This window comes from Branchiostoma belcheri, unplaced genomic scaffold (genome assembly GCF_001625305.1).
Source record: "Branchiostoma belcheri isolate BF01 breed outbred unplaced genomic scaffold, Haploidv18h27 scaffold20, whole genome shotgun sequence".
NCBI classification, from domain to species: Eukaryota; Metazoa; Chordata; class Leptocardii; order Amphioxiformes; family Branchiostomatidae; genus Branchiostoma; species Branchiostoma belcheri.
Genome location: NW_017803491.1, coordinates 806,634 through 833,403, shown reverse-complemented (window position 1 = coordinate 833,403; position 26,770 = coordinate 806,634). Strand labels below are relative to the sequence as shown.

The 26,770-nt window shown below is 40.4% G+C and overlaps 1 protein-coding gene and 1 long non-coding RNA gene across 9 annotated transcripts in view; one reads left to right on the top strand and one right to left on the bottom strand.

The window, feature by feature from the left end:
- LOC109469212 (serine/threonine-protein kinase Nek9-like) overlaps positions 1 to 26,770 on the bottom strand; it is a 61,051-nt gene that overhangs the window by 30,737 nt on the left and 3,544 nt on the right. The window contains exons 1-26 of one of the 7 annotated variants that reach the window (XM_019767664.1): positions 25,687 to 25,893; positions 22,975 to 23,152; positions 22,810 to 22,862; positions 22,471 to 22,541; positions 21,708 to 21,813; positions 21,390 to 21,439; positions 21,122 to 21,203; positions 20,910 to 21,017; positions 20,266 to 20,330; positions 20,022 to 20,072; positions 19,306 to 19,357; positions 18,919 to 18,993; positions 18,619 to 18,681; positions 18,267 to 18,411; positions 17,590 to 17,790; positions 17,101 to 17,309; positions 16,450 to 16,558; positions 16,040 to 16,201; positions 15,606 to 15,788; positions 14,505 to 14,555; positions 14,108 to 14,274; positions 13,312 to 13,437; positions 12,751 to 12,849; positions 12,187 to 12,351; positions 10,881 to 10,934; positions 7,121 to 7,264 (exon numbers count right to left, since the gene is read on the bottom strand). In XM_019767664.1, coding sequence (XP_019623223.1) covers positions 7,244 to 7,264; positions 10,881 to 10,934; positions 12,187 to 12,351; positions 12,751 to 12,849; positions 13,312 to 13,437; positions 14,108 to 14,274; positions 14,505 to 14,555; positions 15,606 to 15,788; positions 16,040 to 16,201; positions 16,450 to 16,558; positions 17,101 to 17,309; positions 17,590 to 17,790; positions 18,267 to 18,411; positions 18,619 to 18,681; positions 18,919 to 18,993; positions 19,306 to 19,357; positions 20,022 to 20,072; positions 20,266 to 20,330; positions 20,910 to 21,017; positions 21,122 to 21,203; positions 21,390 to 21,439; positions 21,708 to 21,813; positions 22,471 to 22,541; positions 22,810 to 22,862; positions 22,975 to 23,152; positions 25,687 to 25,773 — 2,733 coding nt within the window. In that variant the 5' untranslated portion in view covers positions 25,774 to 25,893 and the 3' untranslated portion in view covers positions 7,121 to 7,243. Of the gene's footprint in view, positions 1 to 7,120; positions 7,265 to 10,880; positions 10,935 to 12,186; positions 12,352 to 12,750; positions 12,850 to 13,311; positions 13,438 to 14,107; positions 14,275 to 14,504; positions 14,556 to 15,605; positions 15,789 to 16,039; positions 16,202 to 16,449; positions 16,559 to 17,100; positions 17,310 to 17,589; positions 17,791 to 18,266; positions 18,412 to 18,618; positions 18,682 to 18,918; positions 18,994 to 19,305; positions 19,358 to 20,021; positions 20,073 to 20,265; positions 20,331 to 20,909; positions 21,018 to 21,121; positions 21,204 to 21,389; positions 21,440 to 21,707; positions 21,814 to 21,970; positions 22,073 to 22,470; positions 22,542 to 22,809; positions 22,863 to 22,974; positions 23,153 to 25,686; positions 25,894 to 26,770 lie in introns of those variants that run through there. The other 6 variants (XM_019767659.1, XM_019767660.1, XM_019767661.1 and 3 more) reach the window with 6 other exon arrangements.
- Positions 25,878 to 26,770, top strand: LOC109469213. 2 transcript variants are annotated; one of them, XR_002140177.1, is made up of 3 exons: positions 25,878 to 25,895; positions 26,443 to 26,533; positions 26,691 to 26,770. It is a non-coding gene; the product is annotated as an uncharacterized LOC109469213 (long non-coding RNA). The 2 variants fall into 2 exon arrangements; XR_002140176.1 differs by lacking the exon at positions 25,878 to 25,895 and adding an exon at positions 26,118 to 26,206.

Genomic DNA, 26,770 nt, shown 5'->3' with positions numbered 1-26,770 from the left:
AACATGCATCACTGTCATGTGCTGTTGTCACTTCTAGAGACTGAGTCCCTTGTGTTCAGATGGGACTAAAGCTAGGATATTCCAAAAGTTCCACTTTGAAAAGGAGATGACTAAACATGGAATTTCCATTTACTATTTGATACAAGGATAAATGGAATGATGAAACACAGAAAACTGAAAGCAAGTAAATAACAGACACTTCAGCAAACATTCTGAAAGTTCCTACACTACTGTCGTTGCTAGATTTCTCATAGACTTACTTTGAAATTTGGTGTTTTGTACAACTCTGTCTAATGAGTACACATGATTATATGCAAATAAATGTTGCTGGACATACACTTACTTAATGTTGCAATTTAATGACAATGCTATAGGTCAACACAACAGGTTTGCATCCAGTATTTCTTTGATAGTTTACAAGGCAAGCAAAATCTTCCCTTGCAGCTGGTGGGTTGGCTAGTTGCCAACATAGCCCATTAGGAACTCAATAAAAGTTTTGGGAACTTTTGTTCAAGCTGTGATAAGAGCTCTCCAATGCTTTACAGGCAAGATGGTATCACGGGAAAGTCTCTTCCTCTATTCAGGCATACCAGTTAGAGTATAAAGGACCCTAAGCTTGGAGGAATGAGTATGGTGATGATAAATGGCCTGCCAAGCTGTCAAATACAGGAAAGTAACACACATTTACATATGGACCAGAGGGACAGAAATCCCACATCCATCTCTGTCTCTCCCCAAGCACGGACACAAATCTGTCAAAATTGCTGAATTCAACCTGGACGACCTTTGCGTGCCATAATCTGTCCTGTCCACGTCTACCTGAATTTCTGATGAAACCTGCAGTAATACCTACAGCCATCTATATGGACACATGCTTTTGCTGGGTTGACAAGATGAATGAGCCTTTCATTTCTGGATCACATAGGCAGTATTGCTAGCCTAAATCCCCCCTTCTTCAAGATGTACAATAAAGATACAGTCAAAGCAGATGATGTATTGAAAGGTGTCCCTACCCTAGCCTGGCCAAATTTAGCTATAACAGACCAAAGTTCTGCTGAAGGCCACTTACCTTGACCCACATGTATGTTAATTTGTGTCCTTCCAACTCTCTTCACTTTAATCACCATTTGTAGCAGAAAACCAGTTCATTAATGATTGGAAAGTTGGAGAGATATTTGGGTTAGGTGACACATAGTGTGGAAAAACTCATGGCTTCATTTGAGAAGTGTCTCCAACTCTCTCTTTGGTTAGAGCTATTTCCTTAAGTAAATTATGATAAGTTATCCTTTCCAAAATTTGAACATTGGAACTTCAGAATGAACAAAAGTCTAAAACAATGTGGACAGAACTGTTGAGACTGACATGCATCAACTGGCACCACTCAACTGGTACTCCGATTTTACAAACAGCCCTGCTCCTGTTTGTGCCACCAGATAGATTTACAACAGTCCTTTATGGTTAACTTGGGGATATCAGAGCCCCCTACCAGAAAAGACAGGTACAACATTTATCATACAGTACCTTATGGATACAACATCACATCATTGCAGTAACCCGATACTGACACTACCAATGAAGCCAACCAAGCTAAGAATGGCTTATCAAGTTGGACATGGTATTGACCAGCCAGCCTTTGAAATTATGTTGAAAAATACACCTAATCACATCAAACAACTACAAAACTTTTGAGATGTTATCTGAAGTTGGAGGACTTTCAGCAAGAGACAGATAAAGGTATATTGAGAAAAGTCAACTTTCAAAATTGTGCAGTGTCTGAATATTGCCCTTCCACTACCACAAAATACACTGGTCCTCCCTGCAGGCCTATGCTGCACATATTAAACTTGTAAACATGTATAGAAAAACAGCCTTTTAAACACGAGCAGTTTCTCCTGATCTGAGCATGCCTGGTGATGACCTCATTAACATCTACCCACTAACGAGGACACGTCATGTTTCACCCTACAGCCCAGGTTACTAAAGAACAAGCTGCGTTCTCTACATGATCAAATCATGTCCCTATTAATTGAAATTACGACATGAATCATCTACCTACCAATTCGGTCCTAGCGTTACTCTAGACAGCAGGGTGCACTGTGTAACTGTCCCTGGGGCCGCATATGTAAGTTTTAAAACACAACTGTGATGAGAAACACACTCAACACAGGCTGATGAACCAGTTGTTGTAGTCCCATGTGGATGTTGTTTACTACCTAGTGGTGATATGATCAAATAACAATTCACCTGAAAGTAGCAAGAATAATGAGACTTGCCATTGATGAGGATCTTGGGATCTTTGAACGATGGGAACGACTAAGCATGGCAACTGTTCAGGGTCACCTTATCCTACCACCTGCAGGGAATTGACAGCAGGATTTAAAGTTTTATACCATAAGTCTGATGAGCACAGGGAACCCAATCTATCCTTTGGCCAGTGAAAGGTATTACTGCAGAAGCAATCAATCAGATGATGCTATAAAAAGTTCGGAAAGTTTCTCTCTAAACATGCTGACTGTTGATGTTGAAAAGTTTAAATCACAATTTCAGCTACCTTAGAAATGGACAATGCTTGGTTGATGTGAAGAATCAAAATAAGGGACTTTTAAACAGTGTTTCTAAAAGTCTTTCAACCAAGTAGCTTTAACACCACCACAACCAAAATCAATGAGAGACATACAACTCAAAGTTTCAGTGCTGGATCCAATTTCATTAGATAGTCTAATATACAAATCTGCAGTTGTCATTAGTATTCATCACGTCACAGTGTACCAGGCACGTGCATGACATGAATATTATCAAAGCTGATATCACTGACTTACAGAGCCTGGTTGGCAGAAGAGATTGTATCACTCCACCGGTACAGTTTACCGCACTTCTGTTGTATCAATCAAACAAAAAGTTTTTATACATGGCTCTATCAAAAGTTCCCTCTCACCATCACAGTAGCTGTAAAACTGGAGTTGGCTGAAAGTTGACACATAACCCAACTAATGTGTACCCCAGTGCTCCTGTTAGCAAAGCGGCATCCCTCTGGGCTGCCATTACAGGATAAGAGAAAGCTCGTAACTTGTTTATAGACTGTGAGCCGTAAACTTGTTTTTCTCAGGGAGAAGTAAAAAGGTAATGAAAAATCACAGGAACTCCAGCAGTCTCATGAATGTGCTAATTGAAATAAGTTACAACTCCATCTGGCTTAATCTTCATATGACATTATACTGTTCCTTGCATGCTGGCATTTCAGACATCAGTGTTGCAAACACAAGATAAGCTTTGAAAACACGTCTACAGGATCAGAAGGAAAAGCCTACAGGTTGCTGTTATCAGGGGAAACACCAGGCTTACATTCAAAAGTCACTTCCTGTTCATAGAAAATTACCAAAATGCATTTTTCAGGCTTTAAACGGTACAATGGAAACCTATACAGAGAAGAGGATTGACAGGGACTTTGTCATACCTGTAGCTGTTTGACTGTGAGCGCTGAGTGTCAATAAACATGCTCATTAACGAACTTGTCTGGCAGCCCTTTAACTGGTGTTCCCTGAGGAGCACAACTCAAGTGATCATGAAGACTGTCGTAAATTTCTTGGTGTTTATGCGAGCTATAAAATGGCATCCTTTCCAATAAAAGTCATGCAGGACCAAAGTGTTGGCAGCTCTGACCGCATGATATACAGTTCAGAATCCAGGGATGTGACAGCCTGATACATCTAATCCCCAACTTCTAGTGTAACTTTGTCTCTTAGGAGCAGCCTGATTGGTTAGTCATGCACACAGGTAGCTGAACTGAACTGACAATTGGTCAAAAGTTGTCACAAAGTGTAAAGAATGACATCATGCCAATGATTCTGACCATAAAAAAGGTGAACAAGTTCATTGAAAGGACACAAAGCAGGACTCTGAATGGTAAAACCTATCTTCAGAAGTTTGTATCGATCACAGGTACAACACAAAGGCTTACAGAAACCACAATGATTAAATTTATGAAATAAGTGTACAGCAAGTAAAGCCTAGCCTGAAGGCTTGGAGATAGAGGTCTGTATTACTGTTCTGACTTACTCTGGGTCCTGAGAGAATTGTGTTGGCGACATTCTAACAACACATAAAACCAGCAGACGTATCTCCTAGTTTGTGATAGTGCATAACATCAAACACCCTCTGGCAAAACTAATCCTGTGAGGATGAACCATTAAAGAGAAAATATACAGCCGTGGGTTTACAAAAACAGACTGTAGTAAATAAGTCACTTAAACCTGACGCCACTTTTGTCATTCTAAAGAGCAATGCACCAGAACTTCTGGCACTGCACCAACTGCAGCTTTGGAAAGTTTCACTTCTAGGAACAAAGCAACATGTCCTAAAATGCTTTAACACGAGAGGGGCTAGTTGAGTAGGTAGTAACTTAAAAACTGTTAAAACATTAAAGTGCACATATCTACAGCTAGAACTGACTGACTTATTACTCTTCTGTCTACTCATACACTGTACTTTTTTTACCAAGCTAAAAATCAATCAATTTTCAACCCTTCTCAGTAAACAGAGAATGAAATGTGCTTGCTCATTTGAACCCGTGTCCAGTGGAAAGCCTTTCAGCACCATGGGCATGCTTTCTGTACATACAGTGCAAGGATTTTAATGAGAAACAATAATTTTGCCTTGCTAAATCTTCTAGACCAGAAGGACATGAGTGTAGATTTTAACAGAATATCTAACAGAAAGTCATTCAGCACCACAGACAGGGTTCGTGATTGGTTTGTAATAAACAATAATCTTGAAATACGGTAACCTGCAAACCAGATGGAGATGCATGTATCTACCTTATCTTATTGGTCGTTGGATACTTCAGGCAACAAAGTTTTGAAGCTCTTTGTCCTTGAAGCAAAGAACTCAGCCATTTGTTACCGGGGAAAGAAATGTTTGATATCTTAGGAAGATCTAGGGCACTAAAGCTGTAGGAACTTTGCCAAGAGGATTGAAAGGCTGACAAATCACCCAGCAGCACTCATCTGGAGCAAAACTAATGGGCAGGAGGCCTCCCACACTGGCAGGTTTCTGGTTCCTCCTGAAAGCCATTTTCTAAAGAACATGCAACTACAACTGTTATACCACCAGACCATTCAGCACAGTAATGCTTTATCCATGCAGATTTGAATGTAGCTGGACTAAGACATTGACATTGTACATTTTCGATTCAGATCCTTCCAGACCAGGCCCTGCTGTCGAGGATTACCCGTGCATTACTCCATCTAAAGCACTTCAGGAATAAGCGGCCATCTCAGCCATGTGGACATCAATATGGCTGCAAAGTGAGCCCTGCTGTGATCCATCCCATAGAGTTCTAATCAGCCCTGAACACCAAGGCCAGCACTGCTGTGACTTTAAATCAGCCCCTGTAGCACCGATGGAGAAAAATGGTCCAGCCCCATGTGCCACAGGCATTTCTCCTTGATAGGATGAGAAAGATAAAAGCTAACCCCTGATCCTACTTCTGGAGAAACGTCTCTGATCCCTTCTTGGAGCACTGCCCACAGTTTAATGTAAATTTCAGATAACAAATAGAAGCCTGAATCAGCACAGGCGGGCAGTGTCAGACTTCTGGTTGGAGACTTTATCTTATTGGACAGGAAGGGCAAAGACCTATTTCTTCTGGCACAGCTACTCCGTGTTCTAAATGAACCATCAACACAAAACTAAGCTGCATTGATTTGCTACACACAACCATTCATCAACATTACCTTTTCTGCAAGGAAGTTGCTTTTGTCTTGTCACCTTCTTTGGGACTTGAGGCATGCACAAATACTTGCTGAACCATTTACTAATAGTCCTACACTATACTTTTGTTTCTACACAATTTATGACTTACAATGCAACACTTAACTTTTACAGCAGGCCATAATCCACAAACCACTTCCAGTAAGACACTCAATGTTATGTCTTTGTTTTATGGCAGGTCACACATCAGAGCAACTCTGTCCTCTAAGTCCTTCATTAATTCAATCGTAAACACATCAATGAGTTTGTAACATTGGCAGAGAATATGGCAGGTACTAAGTTGGACGGCTGCTAAGTGATGAATGGTATTACACACTTGGCCTTCCACTCGCCATTACCACACAAGCCACATTAAACAGCATTGATTAAGTAGTAAAAAGTTTTGTGGATCAATGCTTGTGTCAGGTGGTCACCAGTAACTTACCCCACTGCTGCAAAATGGTCCACTTTACACCACCATCTCACAACTCAGGAACTTACAGTCCATCCAGGAGTATACGCTCTTCACAGGAGGGCAGAGGTGCCAGGCAAATAACGACCTCAGCAGCCGTAATGGAGCAATTTTAACCAGTACAGCCTTCATTTACTATTCATAAGTTCAACATGGACATGTTGTTAAAATGGTAGATCATCATGCATTCCACACAACATAATCCACCACACCGCCCATAGTGTAGTGGGTCATTCACTGTATCCAGTTACAACATGGTCAATGTTACTGCCAAATGTACCCTGTACAGGACCGTAACTCCTACCAATAGCATGGGGTCATAACGTTTTACCTCCAACAATAAATTTAAAAGGCATTAAAAGTTGGAGTATGCAGGCCACAAGGCACATTAAGTCTACACTTTGCCTCCACATTTCAACATGCAAGAAAGTTGGCACAGAACTCTACAAGCTTTTGTGTCTCCATACTAATTTGTAGACAATTTGCTTGCATTAAACTTAATCCCTTTCTAGCAATGATGATTCCATCAATGACATGTACAAAATTAACTTCAAAGAATAGAAAATGCCAAACTGTCACTAACACAACACTGACAAGAAATAAGGCCCCCTTACAGCAGTAAGGTTGGACTCAATACTCCCAAACCAGATCTGAACCTGTAGTCAACAGAACTACTACATATGTGGCTATTGTCATGGTCTATGCCAATATATGCTGAATGGTAACACTTCCAAGGCTTTTTCATGATTTGAATTACACCTTGTTTTGTGCCAAAACATAATATCCCATCCTATTTCGAGAGACAGATAGCTGGAGTTCCAAAGGTCCTTCCTGTCGTGTAACCCAGATGGATATGAAAGATTGCTATAATGCAGTGAAGTGAACATTTTCCAGCCCCCATTGTAAAACGCATATTGGCACACGCACAGCAAGGTTCACTGCCACTTGGACAGGCCAATGTATAAACCATTCAAGTCATAAAGTGTGAAGGATGACACAATTACTGCCATTTTCTGCAGCTGTTCACCGGAAATGGTCCAGAAGCTGGGGAATTAGTAAGTCCCTGGGTTAGTAATCATCCTGACATCTCAGGTTGTGGCAAACCACATGTACATACCCTGTATGTGGCTTCATATTACAGACATCAGATTCAGTTTTTGTATCTACACGTACGGGGACAGCAACAGTGTTCCTACAATGTTTATTCCCATTCATCTATTCATTACTTTGTGTTTTATTTAGCCAGGGTGGCCCATTTCAAAGCAAACAATTGGGCTCTGGATATAGATACATGTATTTGGGAGTAGGAATTTCAAAGTAGATATAGGGGTGAGTACATGAACATGAATATGGTACAGCACAATCTAGGATTTAGCAGCTGCTTTTGTCAGCAGGACATACATGGAGTCAAATGAACCTTCAGGGCAAAATTCCCCATTAATTTCTAGTTAAATTCAACACCTGTTACAAAGCAATAACAAACATCCCACATTACATTTGATTATTATCCTAATTGTTTCCTCCTTTCAGTTTAAACCAGGCATTTCAAAATTGCTCTTCTTTAATACAGGAGAAATCAAGACAGCTTTCTTGTTAGATGGGAAGACTATTACCTCTAATCTCCATGATGGTAGACTGTCCATTCAGGTAAATAACCATTATCGTCTCCTGGCCATACATGTATATAGGATATGGTTTTGGACATTATGACAAATGACCTCACTGTCAGTGATATATATTAAGACCAGTCACATTGCCAAACTCCACAGAAGCAGTGATAAACCTGAATAAAAGGCCAAACTATGATCATGTCTCTCCTTGATTGAAGACATCGATGACATCCTCTTTCAGTCTGCCTGATCCCTGCCCTCCATTACTGATGATGACCATAACCTGCCTCTTTCCATCCACCCTGGCCTGCTGAATGTTATCGTTTGTCGCAGAGTCATGCCCTCCAACCATGGAGCACAATTTCCCAGTTGATTGACAGGACCAGTGGACATTAAAGTCAATGCATCATAATCTTCTATATCACCAATCTCCTTTTACTTGCTGACTTCTGCAATTCTGGATGATCTCTTGAAGGATAACACTGGGGTATTTTTCATTTTCTCCCTTCCAATAAACAGGGATGATTGAGAAAAGGGTTGCAGGTTCAAGGATCAGTCACAACAAGTGGTCAAGCAAAGCTGACCCCTGATTTACCCTGCCTCTCTCACATCATTAGTCATTCTTATGGACTGATCAAAAGATGGAACAGAGCTTTACTTATGCTTGCACAAGGTTACACAATGTTGGGAATGCTACAGGATTTTTTAAATAGGAATTTGAACATGTCTAAACAACCTATCAGTCAAGTTTGCTTGAAACACAAAGGGACTTTGTTTATTCAAAATGTTTTCCATGCTACATAGAAGAAGGATCTTGAAGACCTAACATTGGTAGCACATACCATTTCAGTAGATCATGCATGTACTAAGAGGGCTGAACGCTGTCCTCAACAAATCCTGTCCATTTGAAAGTTTCTTCACCCAGATACTTTTGATGGCTCCCAGGTTTGTATAGTTGTTGTTTTACTCAGTCCAAGATTTATTTCTCTATTGCCAGTATCAATGGATTCCCTGCAACTTGTAACTACAACCTGTGAAAATATCCCACTCTGTAACTACCCAATGTCATAGTCCTGTTGGAGAGAGAGCAGAACATTCACTGTAACCAGTTACAACATATACATCCAAATTACACACTGACAGAAATAGGCATGTTGAGCATTTTCTTGACATCAATTCAAATACACTGTACTGCATAAGCAACATCTGCTAATCCCTTTAGGATTGCCAATGACATGAGCACTGAGAAGTAGTGGACAGTTGTACCAGGGTAATACTTAGTAGTTACCATACCTTCTTCTGTCTGCTAACCTTGCACAATAAATGGTGGTAAAGGTCACAGGAAAATGTGCCTGTCCATTGTATAAACTTATAAGGTCTGAGTATCTTATTGCAAGACTTAACAATATGTGTGGGCCCTATCAAAAGGAAAGCTATCTCAATTTGCGGGAAGTATGGCCTCCATCAGGTGATGGCAAAACAGCAGGAAACCATGACTTAGTCTGACCTTTCCCCTCAGGAGCTGGTGTAGTTGATGTGCTCAATAAAGGCCCAGTCATTCACGAGAGCTGATATTTCCACACAGGCCAAAGGCCACAGGAGTTATGACAGTGATCACAGATACTTACTCCACGTGGCGCCATAATAAATTTCCTCATTCTGCATGACGATGAAAACATGGCAGACCTTATTAGTTGTGCCTCAGGGATCTTAATTTGCAACCACGTAACAAATTTCATGATGGTAAATTCTCCACAGAAAACATATCTGGCTTCACAACTTTTTGGAAGAGTTGAAGCTGACAGCAACTTTATAATGTTTCAGAGAGGCACTCAATCTTCATAAAAGGAGAGTCAAAAGACTGCCAGAGATTGTTGCTGATACTATCGCCATATGTATAACTTATTCCTAGCCATGAAAACCCCATAGCATCAATGTATATCAACCCCGAATATTGCAGAAAACTACTTTCCATTTTATGAGGTAATGCCTGTGGAGCACAATTTATCGGAACGTCGCAAATCATAGAGATTTTACTAGCACAGGATGCAGGGGGTGCAAATAAAAAGTTGAAGGTGTATTTTTGCAGCATTAACTGCCTCCTGGTTTCCAAGATAGGTGATAAAAGTGGCACTCAGTCGGATAGGTCAGGATAAATGGGGGACAATTTATTCAGGAGACCATGGTTAATGCCACAGCGACAGATGATGGGTAGGACACAACAAAATGTGATAATGGTAAGAAAATACCTCAGTCTTAATTTGTACACCAGGAGGCCTTGCCAACACAAGCTCCTCTTGATTCGTACTGTGAATCAAGTTAAAACCGGTGTTGCAGAATACTACTACTAGTAATCTAAAAAAACTTCCTCCAATTTGAGGTTTGGAAAATCCACAAAAAGTCCTCCTGGTTCTGGTACACAGTATTAAATTAAAAAATATCTGACATTCCATATATTGTAGAGTATGATCCTAAAACTACTTCTACAGATTACAAAATAGGGACAGACTTTACTTAATAAATGTTGTCAAGCTTATACTATAATCCAACTGTTATAATTATGCTGCTGTTTTTATTCTATTTATATATCTATCTTTCTATTTTTGTTTTCTTTACCCATTGTGGTAACCCAGTGACTTAGCACTCCTTTTACATATAATATCTGTGTCCATAATATCACCAGGGTCCATAATATCGCCACCTTCAGAAACAGTGTGCTTAAAGATATTTTTACTGCAACATACTTTTGGTATGCACTCCTTCACACATCAAATGTACATACCTAGGGTATGTTGCAGTAAAAATATGTTTAAGCACACTATTTCTCAAGGTGGCAATATTATGGACCCTGGTGATATTATGGACACAGATGTTACAATCAGTCATTGAAACCAAATCATTATCAATAGTTATCATGTTTTTTTTCACAGATAAGCATGTAGAGAGAGTTTTGCGGAACTTAGACCTGCTATCTGCTAATGACAGACTTTAAAACTCCCACCAATAACTACAGTTAGGACTACAGCAGACAGGCATAACCCTGACCTTACCTTGTTTTCCAGGCTACGAATCTTCTCATTCTGCTCGGAAACGATGTCTCTCAACTGAAAAACAATCCATACGGTAGCCACTCTTCAAAACTTTTGTAGTGAGAAAATGATATGCAGCAATCACACCAATGGAATTTGCAATGAGATATAGGCTTTCATAACAGTCAAATCAAACAAAGAGTTACAAATGGTGGCAATAATGTTGAAAGCCATTGTTCCATTACTTGGCAAAGTACAACAGTCTACACATCATGAACTGATATCCTCAACCTTCCGCTTTGATTCTGAGAAGACATTGTTCCAGGTGAACTGGTGACATTTAGAAAATCTGGCTATCACAGATGCCTTACCAAAACCATGTGGCTGACATTTGGACTTCCACTGCAAAAAGTGATGTGTGACTCCATGATGTAATCCACCATCACATTTCACTTTGTGTTGAAATCAATTTGGTCTTATGACTTACATGTAACATTGGGTTTTAAAAGAAATAGGTAGTACTACTACATTATTGATGTGGAAATAGTTCTACATGAAGGAAATGGATGTCTCCTCATTTGGACTTCAAATGTTTAATTTAAAGTTGAATACAGGTAGCAACTGTAATAATGACAGGGTATGTTATTAGAATGGCTATGTAAGTTACATTATAGTCTACACATGCTGGAGAATTACTGTATAATTTGTATTGCTTATGATAAATCCAACCCATCACAGCAGACATTTCATGCACCTCACAACAGTAAAAGTAATTTTACACCCATTCTGACCCATCACTGCCACATTGTAGGAGTTGTTCTGCCATGTATTGCCTGATGGGATCAGTCTAAATGGCCACATTAACCAGTGAAGTAGTGCTGGTGTTTCAACATGGTCTTTCACCAGTCTGCCAGGACCACTTACTGATATATTTCTTAGCCCAATGTGACCATGGAGGCTGTTTGTTCTGCTTCATTATCCACAAATAGTACAAGGTGTCCTTGACAGATTTCTGGAGCACGTCTCAGTGCCAAGATTCCACCACTGTGCATATGTTAACCCTAGCAAGGGTCCAAAGGCCACAATTTTCCAACTACCATGTTAGAAAACTTCAGGGATCTTTGTTTCCGGCTGAAACCTTTTACCCTTTTCCATTACTTGTTATCACCATAACAGAAAATAGAATGCAGACATATCACTTACTGTGGTATCTGCTATGTTTACCCAACATAAATTATCAATTATCCATTTGATAATACATGTATTTCAAGATTGAAAGGAAGACAACAGTTCCAGTCTTCCTGCCCAGCCCCTCTGCGGCACATACCTGCTGGTTGTCTGCCTGCAGCTGCTGCAGTTGTTCCTGCAGGGCTGCGATGGTTTCCCTCAGCTGGGCCTCCACACTCATGTTCAGGGAGGGGTGGTGTCCCTGTGACGTGTCCTCATCACCATCAGGGGGAACTCTCTGGGCAACTTCTGTGACTTCTCCATCCTACAGACACACAAACCGGCTTGTCACAAAGAACAGAATTTTCTGTACAGTTGCACAAAGACATTTTTCATGACAACATGTTTTTTCCACTGCAAATACAAATAAACTATATTTTCCACCCATGGCTTTTCACATGCAATCACCATATTGAAGCTTTGAAACCCAATGATTGACAAGGACACTAATACAGTCTGTCTGCAATTCTATCAGAAGAATGTACTTTGCACAATTTACCAACATGAAATTTACAGCAAAGCAGCATCACTCAGATGCTTTTAGCAGTTTATCTGAGGGAATAATGTAGTACACATGACAGCTATCTGTCCGCTTTGGCATTACTTCGTGAATTCTAGAAAAGGTAAAACATAAAATTAAACATAACGGCTATTTTGTGCTTACCACAGCAAAGGCTTCAACATCATTCTCTTCTTCTCTTACTGGTACTGTGTCAGCATCATTTGTAGTTGCCATGGGAATGTAGTTCTCATCTTCCAACTCCTTTAATACCATGAAAGTGACACTGTCATCAAAAGACCATTGCCTGCAACATTTCTACACAATATAGTTTTGACACCTTGAATCACCAAGGTAACAGAGCCTGCATCTTGATTGTCAATCAGCATCAACATGATCGTCCTGCCATGCCATGATTACAGTTAAGTGACATGCACACCATGTTGTTATCAAGTGGGGCATGCAGAGGCACTGTGCACAGGACACACCTACTTGATTGTGAAGAATTCAACTGGAGGGGATTAACCAAATACAAGTTGACTTTCCTGCAAGAAAGGGGGTTGGGCCTAAATTTAAGGATAAGCTCTCATTCAGTTAGGGTCAAAATGATGCTACAGATTGTGGTTGAATAAATGTTGTTGAAGATGTCTCCTGAATTCCCACAATCAGGCAGGTGCATGTAGGTTTACAGGTGTGACCACTACACTACCTTCACCACTACACTACCTTCTTTAACCACTCAGGTACACAGTCTGCGAAGTCCACACCACTGTCATCTGGAGGCCTGACACTGTCATCAGGGCAGGCAGCAGACGTGCCGGCCATCGGTATAATGTCTGAGTCAGCTAACTCCTACCGTTGTTAGTTTAGCACACAGAAGAGAAGGCACACGTCAAACACGGCAAACTTCACTACAGGGTCAGAAAATCAGTTGAAAGACACAGCACTAAAACATTTTACAAAAGTATCCGAGCACAGCAACTTCAACTACAGTTCTTAGGGCACATGGCTTTATTGATATTTATCTTTTCTGCTGTAAAGATAAATCTGACTTGTCTGGATTGTATCAACCTACAGTCTAACACACAAACCACTGGCTCTTTGGATGTTAGCTTTCCAATAGGTTCAAGGCTAACACAAACTAGGGAGGATTACCATGTAATGCACTCCTTAGTTTGGAATGTAAAACCAAAACTAGAACTCCAAACAAGAAAAACAAATATCATCCAAGAACTGACTTGAAGTTGAAGCTCAGGATTTTCTTCTAAGCCTGTAGAAACAAGAATGACTGTACATTATAATGCTGAGCATGAACTAATGACACACCAATCAATGTAAATACCAAGGGTATAGTTATGCACACTTTTCTGTGACATTTCTCCCAATTAACGATGAATAAAGTTGGCTGTGGAAACAATCTAACTGTTCCAAATGTAGAATTTAAATCTAGGATCAACATCCTCTCCCTTGGCATTACACTGACAGATGCATTGGCATTTCTCAAGTTGTAGTAGGACATTACCCGCTGAAGCCATGGGGGTGGGACAGAATCCCCTACAGTGTTGACTTCTCTGTTGGAGGAGACAGGAGCTACGAATGACTCAGGGACTCCGGAATCCCTGTCTGACATGGCACCATCCTCACTGGTACAGCACACACTGCCAAACACACTGTCATCCACCTCTTCTGCTAGGAACACAGACAGCAATGTGGCTCTGCCTTCTCACACAAGCTCATATTCTATATTATTGTATTTCCCATATATAAAGCCTCTGTCAACACTTAATTACATTCTTCAGCCAATGCTTTTGGAGAGCAAGTCTGGATAATTGGCAGATATTAGCTTCTTAGAAAGTTAAAAGATTGTCAGTTTGATCATAATTAAAGCTGGTCAGTGACAGACTTCATGTATTACTTACCTTTGCCTGTACTTATTTGTGACCTGATAGTTTTCTGTTGCAAAACTTTTTCTGAAACAAAGAAAAAGACAAACATGTATGATTTATTTGGATGAATACTACCATGGACAGAAAGCCACTAAAAAGCTATATACAATGTAGCTGTAAGCAAAAGATATTGTAACAAGGAGAAGTCGTAGACATCATCCCTCCATGAAATAGCTTGTTATTTTGTAATCTATAACTGTTATAGAGTTTGCGAATATACTACTGGGGATGGTACCCAGGCTACATTTGCCTGTACATGTAGGTCAATGACCAGACAGGCAAATGACCTGCAGACCAGCCAAACATGATTTATTTTCCTGCAGACTCTAGATCTGTCTAGGGGTAAAAATAGATAGGGCTGCCTGGGTCTGACTTGCCAGCTGGAGGTATAAACAAAAACACTCTGTCCCAACTTTTGGGTCAAACAGACCATCCTATTATGAAGTAGGGGTGAAAAAGTGAAAATCCTTTTAAATTAAGCAATAAAAATATGCGACAACCTGCTAATGCACTCCAAAACACAAAGAGACTCAACAACTACCCACATACCAAAAATCATACCAAACCATCCCCCAGATTTTCCAAACATTCAACACAAAAAGTCCAACATTAAACATTTTGTAAATATCAAACGCAAACAGCTAGGGGACCCAAATTTAAACCACTAAACCATGGTAATAACAACTACATGCTACCTTAATATCGCACAAACAGTCCATAACGCGAAAACAACAGAATAAAAAAATTAAACTGCAGTACCAAGGTCAATCACCAGGGGCTCAAAGTCAACCTACACAATCTCCAAGGCCCCATCCATCAATCTGCCAAATATCGTACAGTTCCTTCTCACCGATCTTCAGATATCAGACCAAACATGAAACGGAGTAAAAACAGTACCCCCATTTTCATGGAGGGTAAATATCCTTTTGAGTGAAGGGAATGTACTACTAAGCTTAATACAGTCATATGCTTTACAAAGCTTCTGGTAGAACTATACATTTAGTCTGACTCAAGTCCAAACTTTTATTCACACAGCAAAAATTGACCAAATTACTGTTTTGCTGTTAGCCTTACCCACAACCATGATAGTGTTCCAGTGTCTACAGGATACATCTGATGCCAGATGTAAGGAGCCAAATATGGGTCTGGGTCTGGAGACGGAGGCAGGGTGGAGACCCTTGGGTCCCTTCTCTCCCCTGTCTGACGTCACACCCAGCCTGCCATCCTCACCATTCCCCCAGGAATAGATCATGTTATCTGTGGGAAGTACAAAACACATTGTATGATTACTAGGTGAAATTGCAGTGTATCTAATCTACATATTTTAAAAGGTTATCTCTTCTCTACTGTTGGGTCTGACATGTCTATGCAAGCACACAAGAAGGATAATTATTATTTAACGAATTTGATACTGGAGAAAAACAGTAAAACCTCTTTGGCTGATGAGGTAATAAAATGTCTGCATATTCTGGTAATCCATGAGGGAAGTACCAAGAACAGCTCCTGACCTGAAGTGGCAGCCACAGTGAAGCCGTCCCCACAGGCTGCCCTCAGGACCTGCCTGCCCATCAGGCTGCCACGCAGCACGTTGATGCTGCGCCGAGGTTTGAAGTCTCCCACTCCCAGCTGGCCAAACTTGTTGGACCCAAATGTGATCAGCAGACCATGTACTGAACAGGAACAAATAGCAATGTAGCAGGAATCTTCTCAATGCATTTGTTTGTAGTTTAGACAAATGACTTGCATCTTCTTTAGACATCTACCACAATAGCTGTCTCAATACTAGTACTACTGTCAGTCAGTCTCAAAGTAGTGATGATAAAAGTCAGTTCTGAGCTATCACACATGAGATTATCATATCTAACAGTTCAGATTCAGTGAAACCACAACCACAGAGATCGCATTAAGTATTCCTCACCATCTATGGCAGCAGAGTGTGTCTGTCCAGCTGAGATCTGGACAATCTGATATCTGCTCAGGGACCTCACCAGGGTGGGTTGTAGTTTACAGGGGATGTCATATGAGATCTGTGAGGAACAACATTAAGATGACTGGATGTAGTCTGGGCATATCTGCCTGGAAATATAGGTACATTTTGTACTTTTCCAATATAATTGTACTATAAGGCCACACCAATTTAATTTCTTGGTTAACGGATTTTTCTAGGAAAATAATGGAGCGGGCGGGCGAACAAAAAATAAAAATAAAAACAGGCCTAGACATCCTATTATGGCCCAAAATGGTACGATAGGAGCTATGAAGTCAACACACCAGGCAGGTTCAAAATTTAAGCAATGAATTTTGAACTTTTAATGATACCACTGCATTGAAAGATGGAATGACTGTAACAAGTAGTAAGAAAATGACTGTTTTCAACTGTTCAGGGAAAAATATGAGCATTTTGCAGTTGATTCTGAATTTTTATTTTTATTTGCAAATCAGAAAAAAATGAAGCGGCGAATCCGTTAACCAAGAAATTAAATTGGTGTGGCCTAATCTACAAAGCATAAAGAGTGTAAGCTACATTATACATAAGAAAATACAAGCCATAGAAGCGACAGCCCAAGACCTTTTTCTTCCGTTTGACCAGCCCAGAAGCACTGAGATTGAAGCCCAGCTTGTTGTGTTCATTAGTACCACATGCCAACACCCTGCCATTGGCCGTTAAGAAGAAGGTACCGTCAGGACCACAGTGGATGGTTTTGATTGTCTTGCTGCCACAGAACTCCACCTTCTGAGGGCTGGCAAAGTCATCCTCTGAACCCAGGCCAAGGCGACCTGATGTGGGATTAAGAAGATAACAAAATAAACCAATATGTAAACAAATGTATAAAGTCCCACACGAAGAACTACTTATGGACAGTAGAAAGATTAGAATAGGAAAATGATATCCATATGAAATCCATGTATATTACCTAAAGGAACAGGGCAACCTTTTTCAAATCATTCACTCATACACCATTATAAATACAAAGCATGAGATAGCCTTACACTTTGGTGGCAGTTTCTAATAAGTAATTCAGACTCATGAAATTGATACAAAAAGAACATCCCCTACCAAACTCCCCACATCCCCAGGAGTAGACTTCCTGCTCACGGGTCAGGACGACAATGTGAGCGTCTCCACAGGAAATCTGAGCCACAGGACGGCCACTGAAGAACTCCACCTCAACAGGAATCATCACCTCGTCCCCATGCTCATTCTCACCTCCCAGACAGCCCCAGTAGTCCGACCCACAGGCATACACTTTCCCTTCCTCTGAACAAAACAAAATTGAAACAAAATTACTTAAACTTGTTCATTTAATCCACAGAGTAACAAGTGTTGATTATAAACTATAAGTTTCACCAGTATGCGAGTCAGTGTCCCATTGCAGCAATACACTTTTCTCGTGATGCACTGGAAACTTCCTTATCAATAGGCTAGTGTGAAAGATTATGACTGAGAGGGAAAAAATTCATTTTCATTAGGCCATAAATGAAATTGTTCTGGTTAATACATTTTATCATGGAGTTAAAATCAAATTTTCTTTGATTTTATACAACACGAAGCATCAACATACATGTATGCTATATGTGTCTGCAATACCAATGCACACTGCCAGGCGGGGTAGCTGAGCAGTCCATGCAAACCGTTCCCTGGTGGTCTTAACAATCAACCCCATTATCATCCCAATTTTGTTGGCAAAAGTTTTGGAATGTTAAAAGAATATGACATGACTATGCTTGACCCACCTGTGAGACAGGCAGTGAACTCCTCTCCACAGCCCACCTGTGTGATGGCTGTGCCTATCAGACAGTCCACTCTCCTGGGTGCTCTGTAGGAGGCAGTGTCTCCATGGCCCAGCTGGCCCACCATGGCAACACCACCTTGGACATTCTGGAATTAAAAAGATTGCATTTATAAAAGGATTGCATTTATAAAATGATTAATGGCAAATATAAATCTGTTACCTGTCATTTATAGATTCTTACTGAAAACTTTGCAAAGGTTTCGTTCAAATCAACTTCAGTGTCAGACATTATCATCTGAACTGAATGATATTGCCCTGAAGAAAGTACAGATCTAACGTTGTGCACTACTTACAGCCCATGTGAACAGTTCCTTCTCCACAGTAACTACAGCATAGTGGGACCGACCTGCACAGACCTGCAGAAAGGTTACCACAGGTCAAAAATTGTGAAAAAAAAGTGAAAAACATGTGATTTTAGATTGTCAGAAACAATTGCAAGCAAAGAACACTCAAAACTAAATATTTTACTGCAAACTGCAGAAATTCAATGTTGAACTGCAGATACAAACTCAGGTACCAACTGAGGGCAACAATAATAGCCATTTTCAATATTCAATAGCAGGAAGGAACATGCGATCCAGATGGATACCTACCTGTAAAGCACTGCTGCCTCCATGGAAAACATCCAGCTTCTGTGGGTTCTGTTTTCCACCTCCCCAGTAATAAACCTGTGAATGATGTGTATGGTCACACCACAACAACAAAAGTATATCGTATCAGGATGTTACTCATTATGTGCCAGCCTTTTGATTTATCACTGGTGCTATTTTCACTGTTTCTCATACCGGTATGTGAAACATCAGAATGTTCCCTGTATCTCATAATTTTGACTGCATTGTAATGAACACATTTTCTTTTCATTAATCATGTTTATCACAATGGCAACTATTAGACATTCTACAACCATTATTATACAGTATCATTATATAGTGGCACATGGGAAGAGAGCTCTAAGCTGTCCAGCACTTCACACCACTCACCTCACTGGTTTTAGAGGTAACAACAGGGACTGTGTCAGTTGTGACGCTCATTCTGCAAGTCAAGTTACATGCTGTTAGTGCCAGCAAGCATGCAGCTGCTAGTGGACTAACTGGAATACAGAGTACCCTCACGATGTAAACTTTCTTGGGTCACTGATCTCATGCTGTTAACTTTGAACCCATGAACTATAAATAAATAGAGGGATTCATTTCTTCATGGTCAATACCAGAAGTCATGCATTCTTTGGAGAATTATACATGCTTGAGCTTTCAGAGGAGCAGAGCAAACACAAGTCATCAACTGAAGTTTAAACTTAAATCTGGGTACAGTTAGTTAGGATATTTGGGTTAGAGTGAGTGCTTGAAAGCAGCATGTGATGGTTACCTCTCAACTACATTGAACGAGCATTATGGGGGATTTCCCTCAGGAAAGCCATCAGGATATCCCCATTAAGAAAGCTTTTACTGTAAAGCCAGAGAACTTGAGCAACTTGTCACACAAGGTGTCACGCACTGAGTATTAGCACAGATGGTAGAAGTGAACAGTCCTCAGGATGACAGCAAGTACAGTACTTATTTGAAATGGAATGAAACACTTTCTGGCAGTTATAAAGGCTAACATCATTTTTGGCAAAGGAACATACAATACTAACTTAGTCCTTTTCAGTTAGTATATCTAATGTTACTGATGTAAATCACTGGCAGATCATACTAACCTAGTTTTCCTTGTAGTTGCATTAAGCTCCCAAACTTTTCTCTCCATGTCCCTATAGAAGATGAATACCACAATGTTTGGGACATTGATAATCAAAGTTGAAACAATCAAACACAATGGGTACTAAACATCTTTTCAGTTTCAGTTGGGGTATAAGCAATACTAGTAATATTACATAAAGTCTTACAGTCCATCTGAACAGTATCTTAAAGAGGATTTGACCAACATGAAGTCTGTATACTCACTTCCCCAGTGAGATGAAGATAGGGTACAGCAGGATGTCCTTGGCTTCTGGCCTGTTGTCTGTATCCTGAAGAAAAATGTATTCAGATCATCTGTCAAAGGTCTATATGATAAGGCCACACCAAGTAAATTTTATGGATGACGTCCTTTGGAGACCCTAAATCTAATGCAAGAGGGCGAAAAACAAACAAGAAGGGCCCTAAAAAAACAAGATGCCTAGATTAGAAATATACTAAGAGACGACAAATGTTAGGACACAAATTCAATGAGGTGACACAGTGTAACAAGCAAGAAGTCTTTTATTCATCATCAAAACAGCAATAAATCAGGTGGAACAGCAGTTGTCGTCCTGTCCTGTTTTCGCGTTACGGGTTTCACGTCAATCTGATGATTTGCGGCACTGTCGTGACTCTTTGGTCATAGTTACAGGAAGCAAAATTTCTTGTTTTTTTTCTAGGAACAGGCCAAAATCAATGCGCGCGCGGACGTCATCCATAAAATTTACTTGGTGTGGCCTAACTTGCTAATACATGTAACACATAATAACTATCAAAGCAACATTTTCTTAACTCTGTCAAGTAACATTTTACCTAAACCTCCTATAATGATGATAAGTTAACTAATGATAATTGTGAAAACTTCTCACATCAGACAGGAGTTGATGAGCCAGTGAGCGGATGGTTTCTGAGTACCTCGTGTCAATTTCTCCCATTTTGATTCCTTCAACGATGCGAGCAGCCAGTCTCAGTGGATTCTAGAACAGAAGAAGACGTAGATAATTTTAAAGGCTTATAATATGAACAGAATTCAACGGAATCCCAGGGTTTTATCATAGACAAAATAGCAAGAGCCACTTACTGATGCATCAAATGTCCTTTTGAGGGTGAACAGCTCATACAGCACACAGCCTACTGCCCAGATGTCACTCTTAAAGCTGTACCTGCAGAATTGGAGGGACAGGAAATCAGGGTGAGCTTTAAATTCTTAGGGTATGTTTCAATTGGTCGATGATATGATGAATATTACTTTTCTTGTCAAAGGATTGCAGGCGATTTTGAATCATATATATTGAAACATAAGCCTCTTCACTAATAAAAATGGGACAAGGTTACAGTACTGTACTTACCGTTCTCCTTTAATAAGTTCAGGTGACATGTAGTAGGGTGTTCCCACATACTGCATGGGAGAGAATGTACCATATGTTTTTATCATAACATTTTTAACAATCATGCTCAACATGCCATTAATATCAGTACCTCAAAAATATCAAATAACAGCAATTAAATCATTTCCAGTCAGGCATCTTAAAACCACTTTCAAAACATGACGTCTTCATTCAATCAAACGAGCCAACTATTTGGTCCAGTATTGGTCTGGCCATCCACCATCATTTGTCAATCCAACTGTATGTACCTAAAATATATAATCATTGGCCCATACTCACAGATTCTGCCATCTTGCTTGTATTTTCCAGCACTTTGGAGATCCCAAAATCTCCCAGTTTGACCAGACCAGACTTGGTCAGAAAAATATTCAATGTCTTGATGTCTCTGCAAATGAAACATCCATTGATACTAAAAATCTGTTACAAAACCTTACTTGATTAAGACAATGCACAGCTACATGTAGACATCTTGTAGCAAGTGAAAGCAGAAAGACAGATGAAAGCAGAAAAGCTCAGTCTCTATGCTGATATGAAATACATACAAGACGGAGGAAGAGCTACCAGACTGGCTACACTACAGTCCTGTCTACACTGACTCCCTACACCAGAGCAGCCTGGATAATAAAGGTTTGTGTAGTTTGTGCCTGGGTGGGGAGAAAAAAGTTGGGACAGGCCAGGAAAGGGGAGAATATAAACCCATAACTTTAGACAGTATGGAGAACTAGACTGGAAAAGAATAATGACTGTATAAATATGCACATTCTCATTTTCAATTGATTATCTATTTGTTACCAGTAAATTTGTTACTCTGTTCAACATGTAGTAAAATCACACAAATAGTATTGTATGAAAGTTTGCAGATTACACATTATGTCTAAATATCTAAAATGCTTCTTTCCCAATAATATAATTATAAAGTAATAGTTAACAGAATACCCAGTATTTCCTTCACTTTTCTACTTTAACCAACCAACGATATTACATACTAGTATAATGTTATAGTCCTGAGATGGACATTGTTTTCACTCCCCACCTGACCTACCTGTGTAAGATGCCATACTCGTGTATGTGGGCAACAGCAGACACAAGTTGGAAAAAGTACCAGATGATGAGCTGGAGGAGGGAAAATGTTTCTTCAGTAAACATCTACTTGTTGCTACAATCAATGATCCAAGACAGCACATCTAGCTTTGATACAAGGTTTCATTAAGTGGGTTAAGTATCAAGGCTATTGTGTTCATGGACAATTAAAATTTCCATGAAGTATCATTTAATCATGTACATGTACTATTGAACGACTGCTTATATTCCAAAGGAAGACATGCAAATCTTCATTACTATAGTATAGGTACCCACTAGTAACCACAGTCCACACACTCACTTCTTCTGGAAAAAGATCATCCTGGTGAACAATCTTCTCATACAGATTTCCTCCTGAAAAATGAGAAATGAATAATCTGGTTACTCCTTCAAGCTAAAAGTTACAAAATCATCAAACTAAACAAACCCCCACGGATAAAGTTTTCTTCCCAACTTTCTGACCCACCATTAGCATACTCCATCTCAATGAGAAGTGTGGACCCATCCAGGAAGTGGTTGTAGTAGGAGACAATGTTGGGATGGTCCAGCATGGACAGGATCTCGATCTCAGTCTGGGACTCTTGACGTTCCTTCTCACTCAGCCTGGTCAGGTCAACCTCCTTCCACACCAGCAATGAGTTGTCCTGGGAAGGATGAGGAGGGGAAATACTTTTTATATTCCAATATTTAGAAAGTACATTGTGTGACTAGTAACTACAATGTAGCAACATACTGTTTTGCACACAATGCTCAAAAAATGCTAGTACAAAACAAAATCTGAGCCCCACAACTACTAACATCCCTGGTACTAATTATTGCCATATCTACAATGTTGCAGATTATGCAGGAGAATTGAACCATCCTTTGTTCATCTATAGTGCAGTCTGTAATGTGGTTTTGCAGGTACATGTAATTACTATCAGCTCTAATTCTGCATTCATTCAACTCTGTCATTTGTGAGATAAAACTTCAGTCAGTGACCTTGACTAGTCATGCAAGATGGCTACTGGCGAAGCCCGTATCCTCTGACAAAACCAGAAAAATACAGAAACTAATTGCACACTTGCCACTTTTTATCCATATATATCTATACCAACTATCAATGTCCTGTTTGCAATGTGTAGTATATGGGCTTTTATTTTATTTTATAGGAAAGGCTACCATTTGAGAATTTTTAGGGCACCTGAATTCGGCAAATACACCTGGGCACAAGATCAATGTTCAATGTCATGCCTTACCTCCAAGTACAGCGATCATCAACAAAGAAAAGATATATTGCACATAATAGTAGAGGTATATAGTGCAACGATGCATGCTACAATCATATTGTGAACTTGTGGTTTTTTATAATCTGTTGCCACGACAAGTCAAAATTTGGAAAATATAGGAGGGTCTGCATGGGGGGTCCTGATTACGCTTTACGCTAAATTTATGAAGGCTCGCAACGCCTGTACGCTAAATTCCAAAAGGCCGGCAACGGTTTACGCTAAATTCTAGCGGCCGGTCTTGCTGACTGCCTCCTTCAATACCCCGAGTTGTTCGTCTATTTTGTTTATCAACTAACTCACATTAGTCACTTCGATGTCTTGAAACACTGACGACTCCACATTGCAACGATACTGGGTCAGAATCGACCCCGTATGCAATAAAATGCGCACAATCAGGGGCGTCGCGTGAGCCATGGTGGGATTGTACCGCACACATGGACCCGGACATGCCAGATGGGACGGGCAAGAAAGGGACAGACAACATGTCATTCGCTGGTTGCTAGTTCGTCCGCTACGGCTTACGAAAAATGGGAGTCCAGACTACGATTTACGGGGAATTTTTAGGCTCGATTACGCTTTACGTGAAATACGCTGGCTACGCTTTACGGGAAATTTTTGCCTCCTCACTACGAATTACGGTAAATAAAGTAACTTCCCTACAAATTACGGGAAATTAAAGAGGCCCGCCTACGCCTTACGGAAAAGAGCATGCAGACCCTCATATAGGGATAATTAGGAGCAGAGATGTTAACTGTCTGAGGTAGGGGGTATGGGGAAGAGTTGAGGTAGGGGGAGAGTGGGGGAGGGGGAACTGGACTTCAGCACATGATTAATTTTGTTTGATATCCCCATGGAGGTTTCTCTTTTACCTCCATGATATCCCCTTCAATAACACATTGATTGACCTTTAAGCCCTTAGATTGGACTTGTTTTCACAGGGGCACTTTAATTAAAAAAGAGTGAATGTTACTTGACTATCTGGCTGGAGTACCAGAAAACGTATCACTATGGTGATGTTCAGTTGTACTTGTTACACATTTTGGGTTATTAGCAACAATAACCTGATTTGGCACGCCCTGCTAACTAAAACAATGTTCAATCCATTCATTTCCTGTAATTAACTCAACTACTAAGTACCTAATACCAGCCCAGAAGAGAACAAGAAATAGCCATGCCTTTAAGTACCAGAGTTATCAACCAAGGATTGAGGTGTTCAAGAATTCATTCTTTCCTAGAACTATCGCAGAGTGGAACTCACTGTCACCAAGTACAGTAGGGGCACTGTCAATAGATAGCTTTAAACAATGTCTAGAGCTAGAAGTTCAAGGGTTAGGTGTAACAAGTCGATCGGTGTAATATAGCCAGCTGCCGCCGCGCCGCGTGCCTGCGAAGCTGGTGTGTTACGCCGAAAGGCGGTTATACCGGCTATACAGATACAGATACAGAATTACACAGGTAATTTAAGGGAGCATTTGGATCAAAGTGTAAAACTAAAAGACTTGGTCAAATTGGTGGATATCATGTAGCCTGACTAGTCTAGAGTAGATTCTATGGTCCAGTTTCCATGCATGACTGCACGGCTGACAGCTACAGTTACCGGCAGTACGTTCCAGGTGAACCGTAACAGTCACACCAACACCCGTCATCAGAGTCTGCACACCGATGTAAACAACAACGTCCCATAATCATCTTGTTCATTCAAAATCACACACTCCTCAACATGTCCAACGGTTTATCGTTTGAAGCATGCAATTATACTCATCAAATAGCGACGACCCGAAACACCAGGATGATTCTAACATAATTTTGTTCTACTTTACATGTGAGCTACAAGGCGTCAGTAGTCACTTTGTGGTATCCGGTTGCTGAGATACAGTCGCGCCCACCCATGTAGATTTGCGACAACACACCTCAGTTTTCCTGTATAAAATAGGCTTCTCCGAACGCCCCGCGGCCAAGAACCTTGACGGGGATATACATCTCCTCCTGTCCGCCATCTAACCCCCCACGTTTCTGCAAGCTGCCCTCCCAGATCGCCCTCGGGCGACAGAAAACCGGAGTCAACCTCGAAGGCAACTCCGTCAGGCCTGCTCATCGCCATTTTCGCTCGACTGGACCGGTATCTTTTAAGTTGTCTGCTATTGCAAATTTAAGTGCCTGAAAAGCATCACACACGTGACTTCGTACGAGAACACTAAATATTTACTATAAAATTAAATAGAGCTCAGTAAATTAGTTTTCTTCGATAAAGTTGGTGAAAATAGGATCTCTTTGCGTATATTATGTTATAATAATGGGAGAAACAAAGGCACAATAGTAATCTAATATCTGGCAGCCATTTCTTATTTTGCGGGAAGTTCGCACGCGAGTGGGAAGGTGCCCCAGAAGAAGCTCAGGGAGCTCCAGGGAGGGATGGCTTGCCATAGTCGAGTATGGGCCCAATTTTATTCTCTTCAGCCGATCCTTTAGATTGCATTGTGCTGATGACACTGACTGCTTATATTCTGTGATCTACTTAACTCATGTGTGTGGTTAAATTCAGTGATTTGGGTTCAATCTAAATCATATCCTCTTGGGACATAACGTTACCAGATGTTTCTGGAGTCTCAGGCCTTACGCTAAACAGATGTTCTTAATTTGTGTTGTTTGCTCCAACCCCTGTACAGGATATCCAGTCTTGGTCAGACTTTACTGCAGTATTGGATGCAGATGTGATTTCTTTACTTGGACTAGATGACAGTCAACAAAAAGGAAGTGGTAAATAATTACTAACAATATTGGGCCATTCCTAAATAGCTGTCTGTCTATGATATGATTGTGTACACTTCAAAAATTGCTGTCAAATACACATTGATGAAACGTGCAATGAAAAATAGGCAATGGGTTTGCTGTTACAGAGTATTTGTTGTTACAGATTCAACAGAACAACTACAAAGCAAGAACGACTTTTGCGACAACCTCAGAGTTGACAACATAGCAGACCAACCTCTTCAC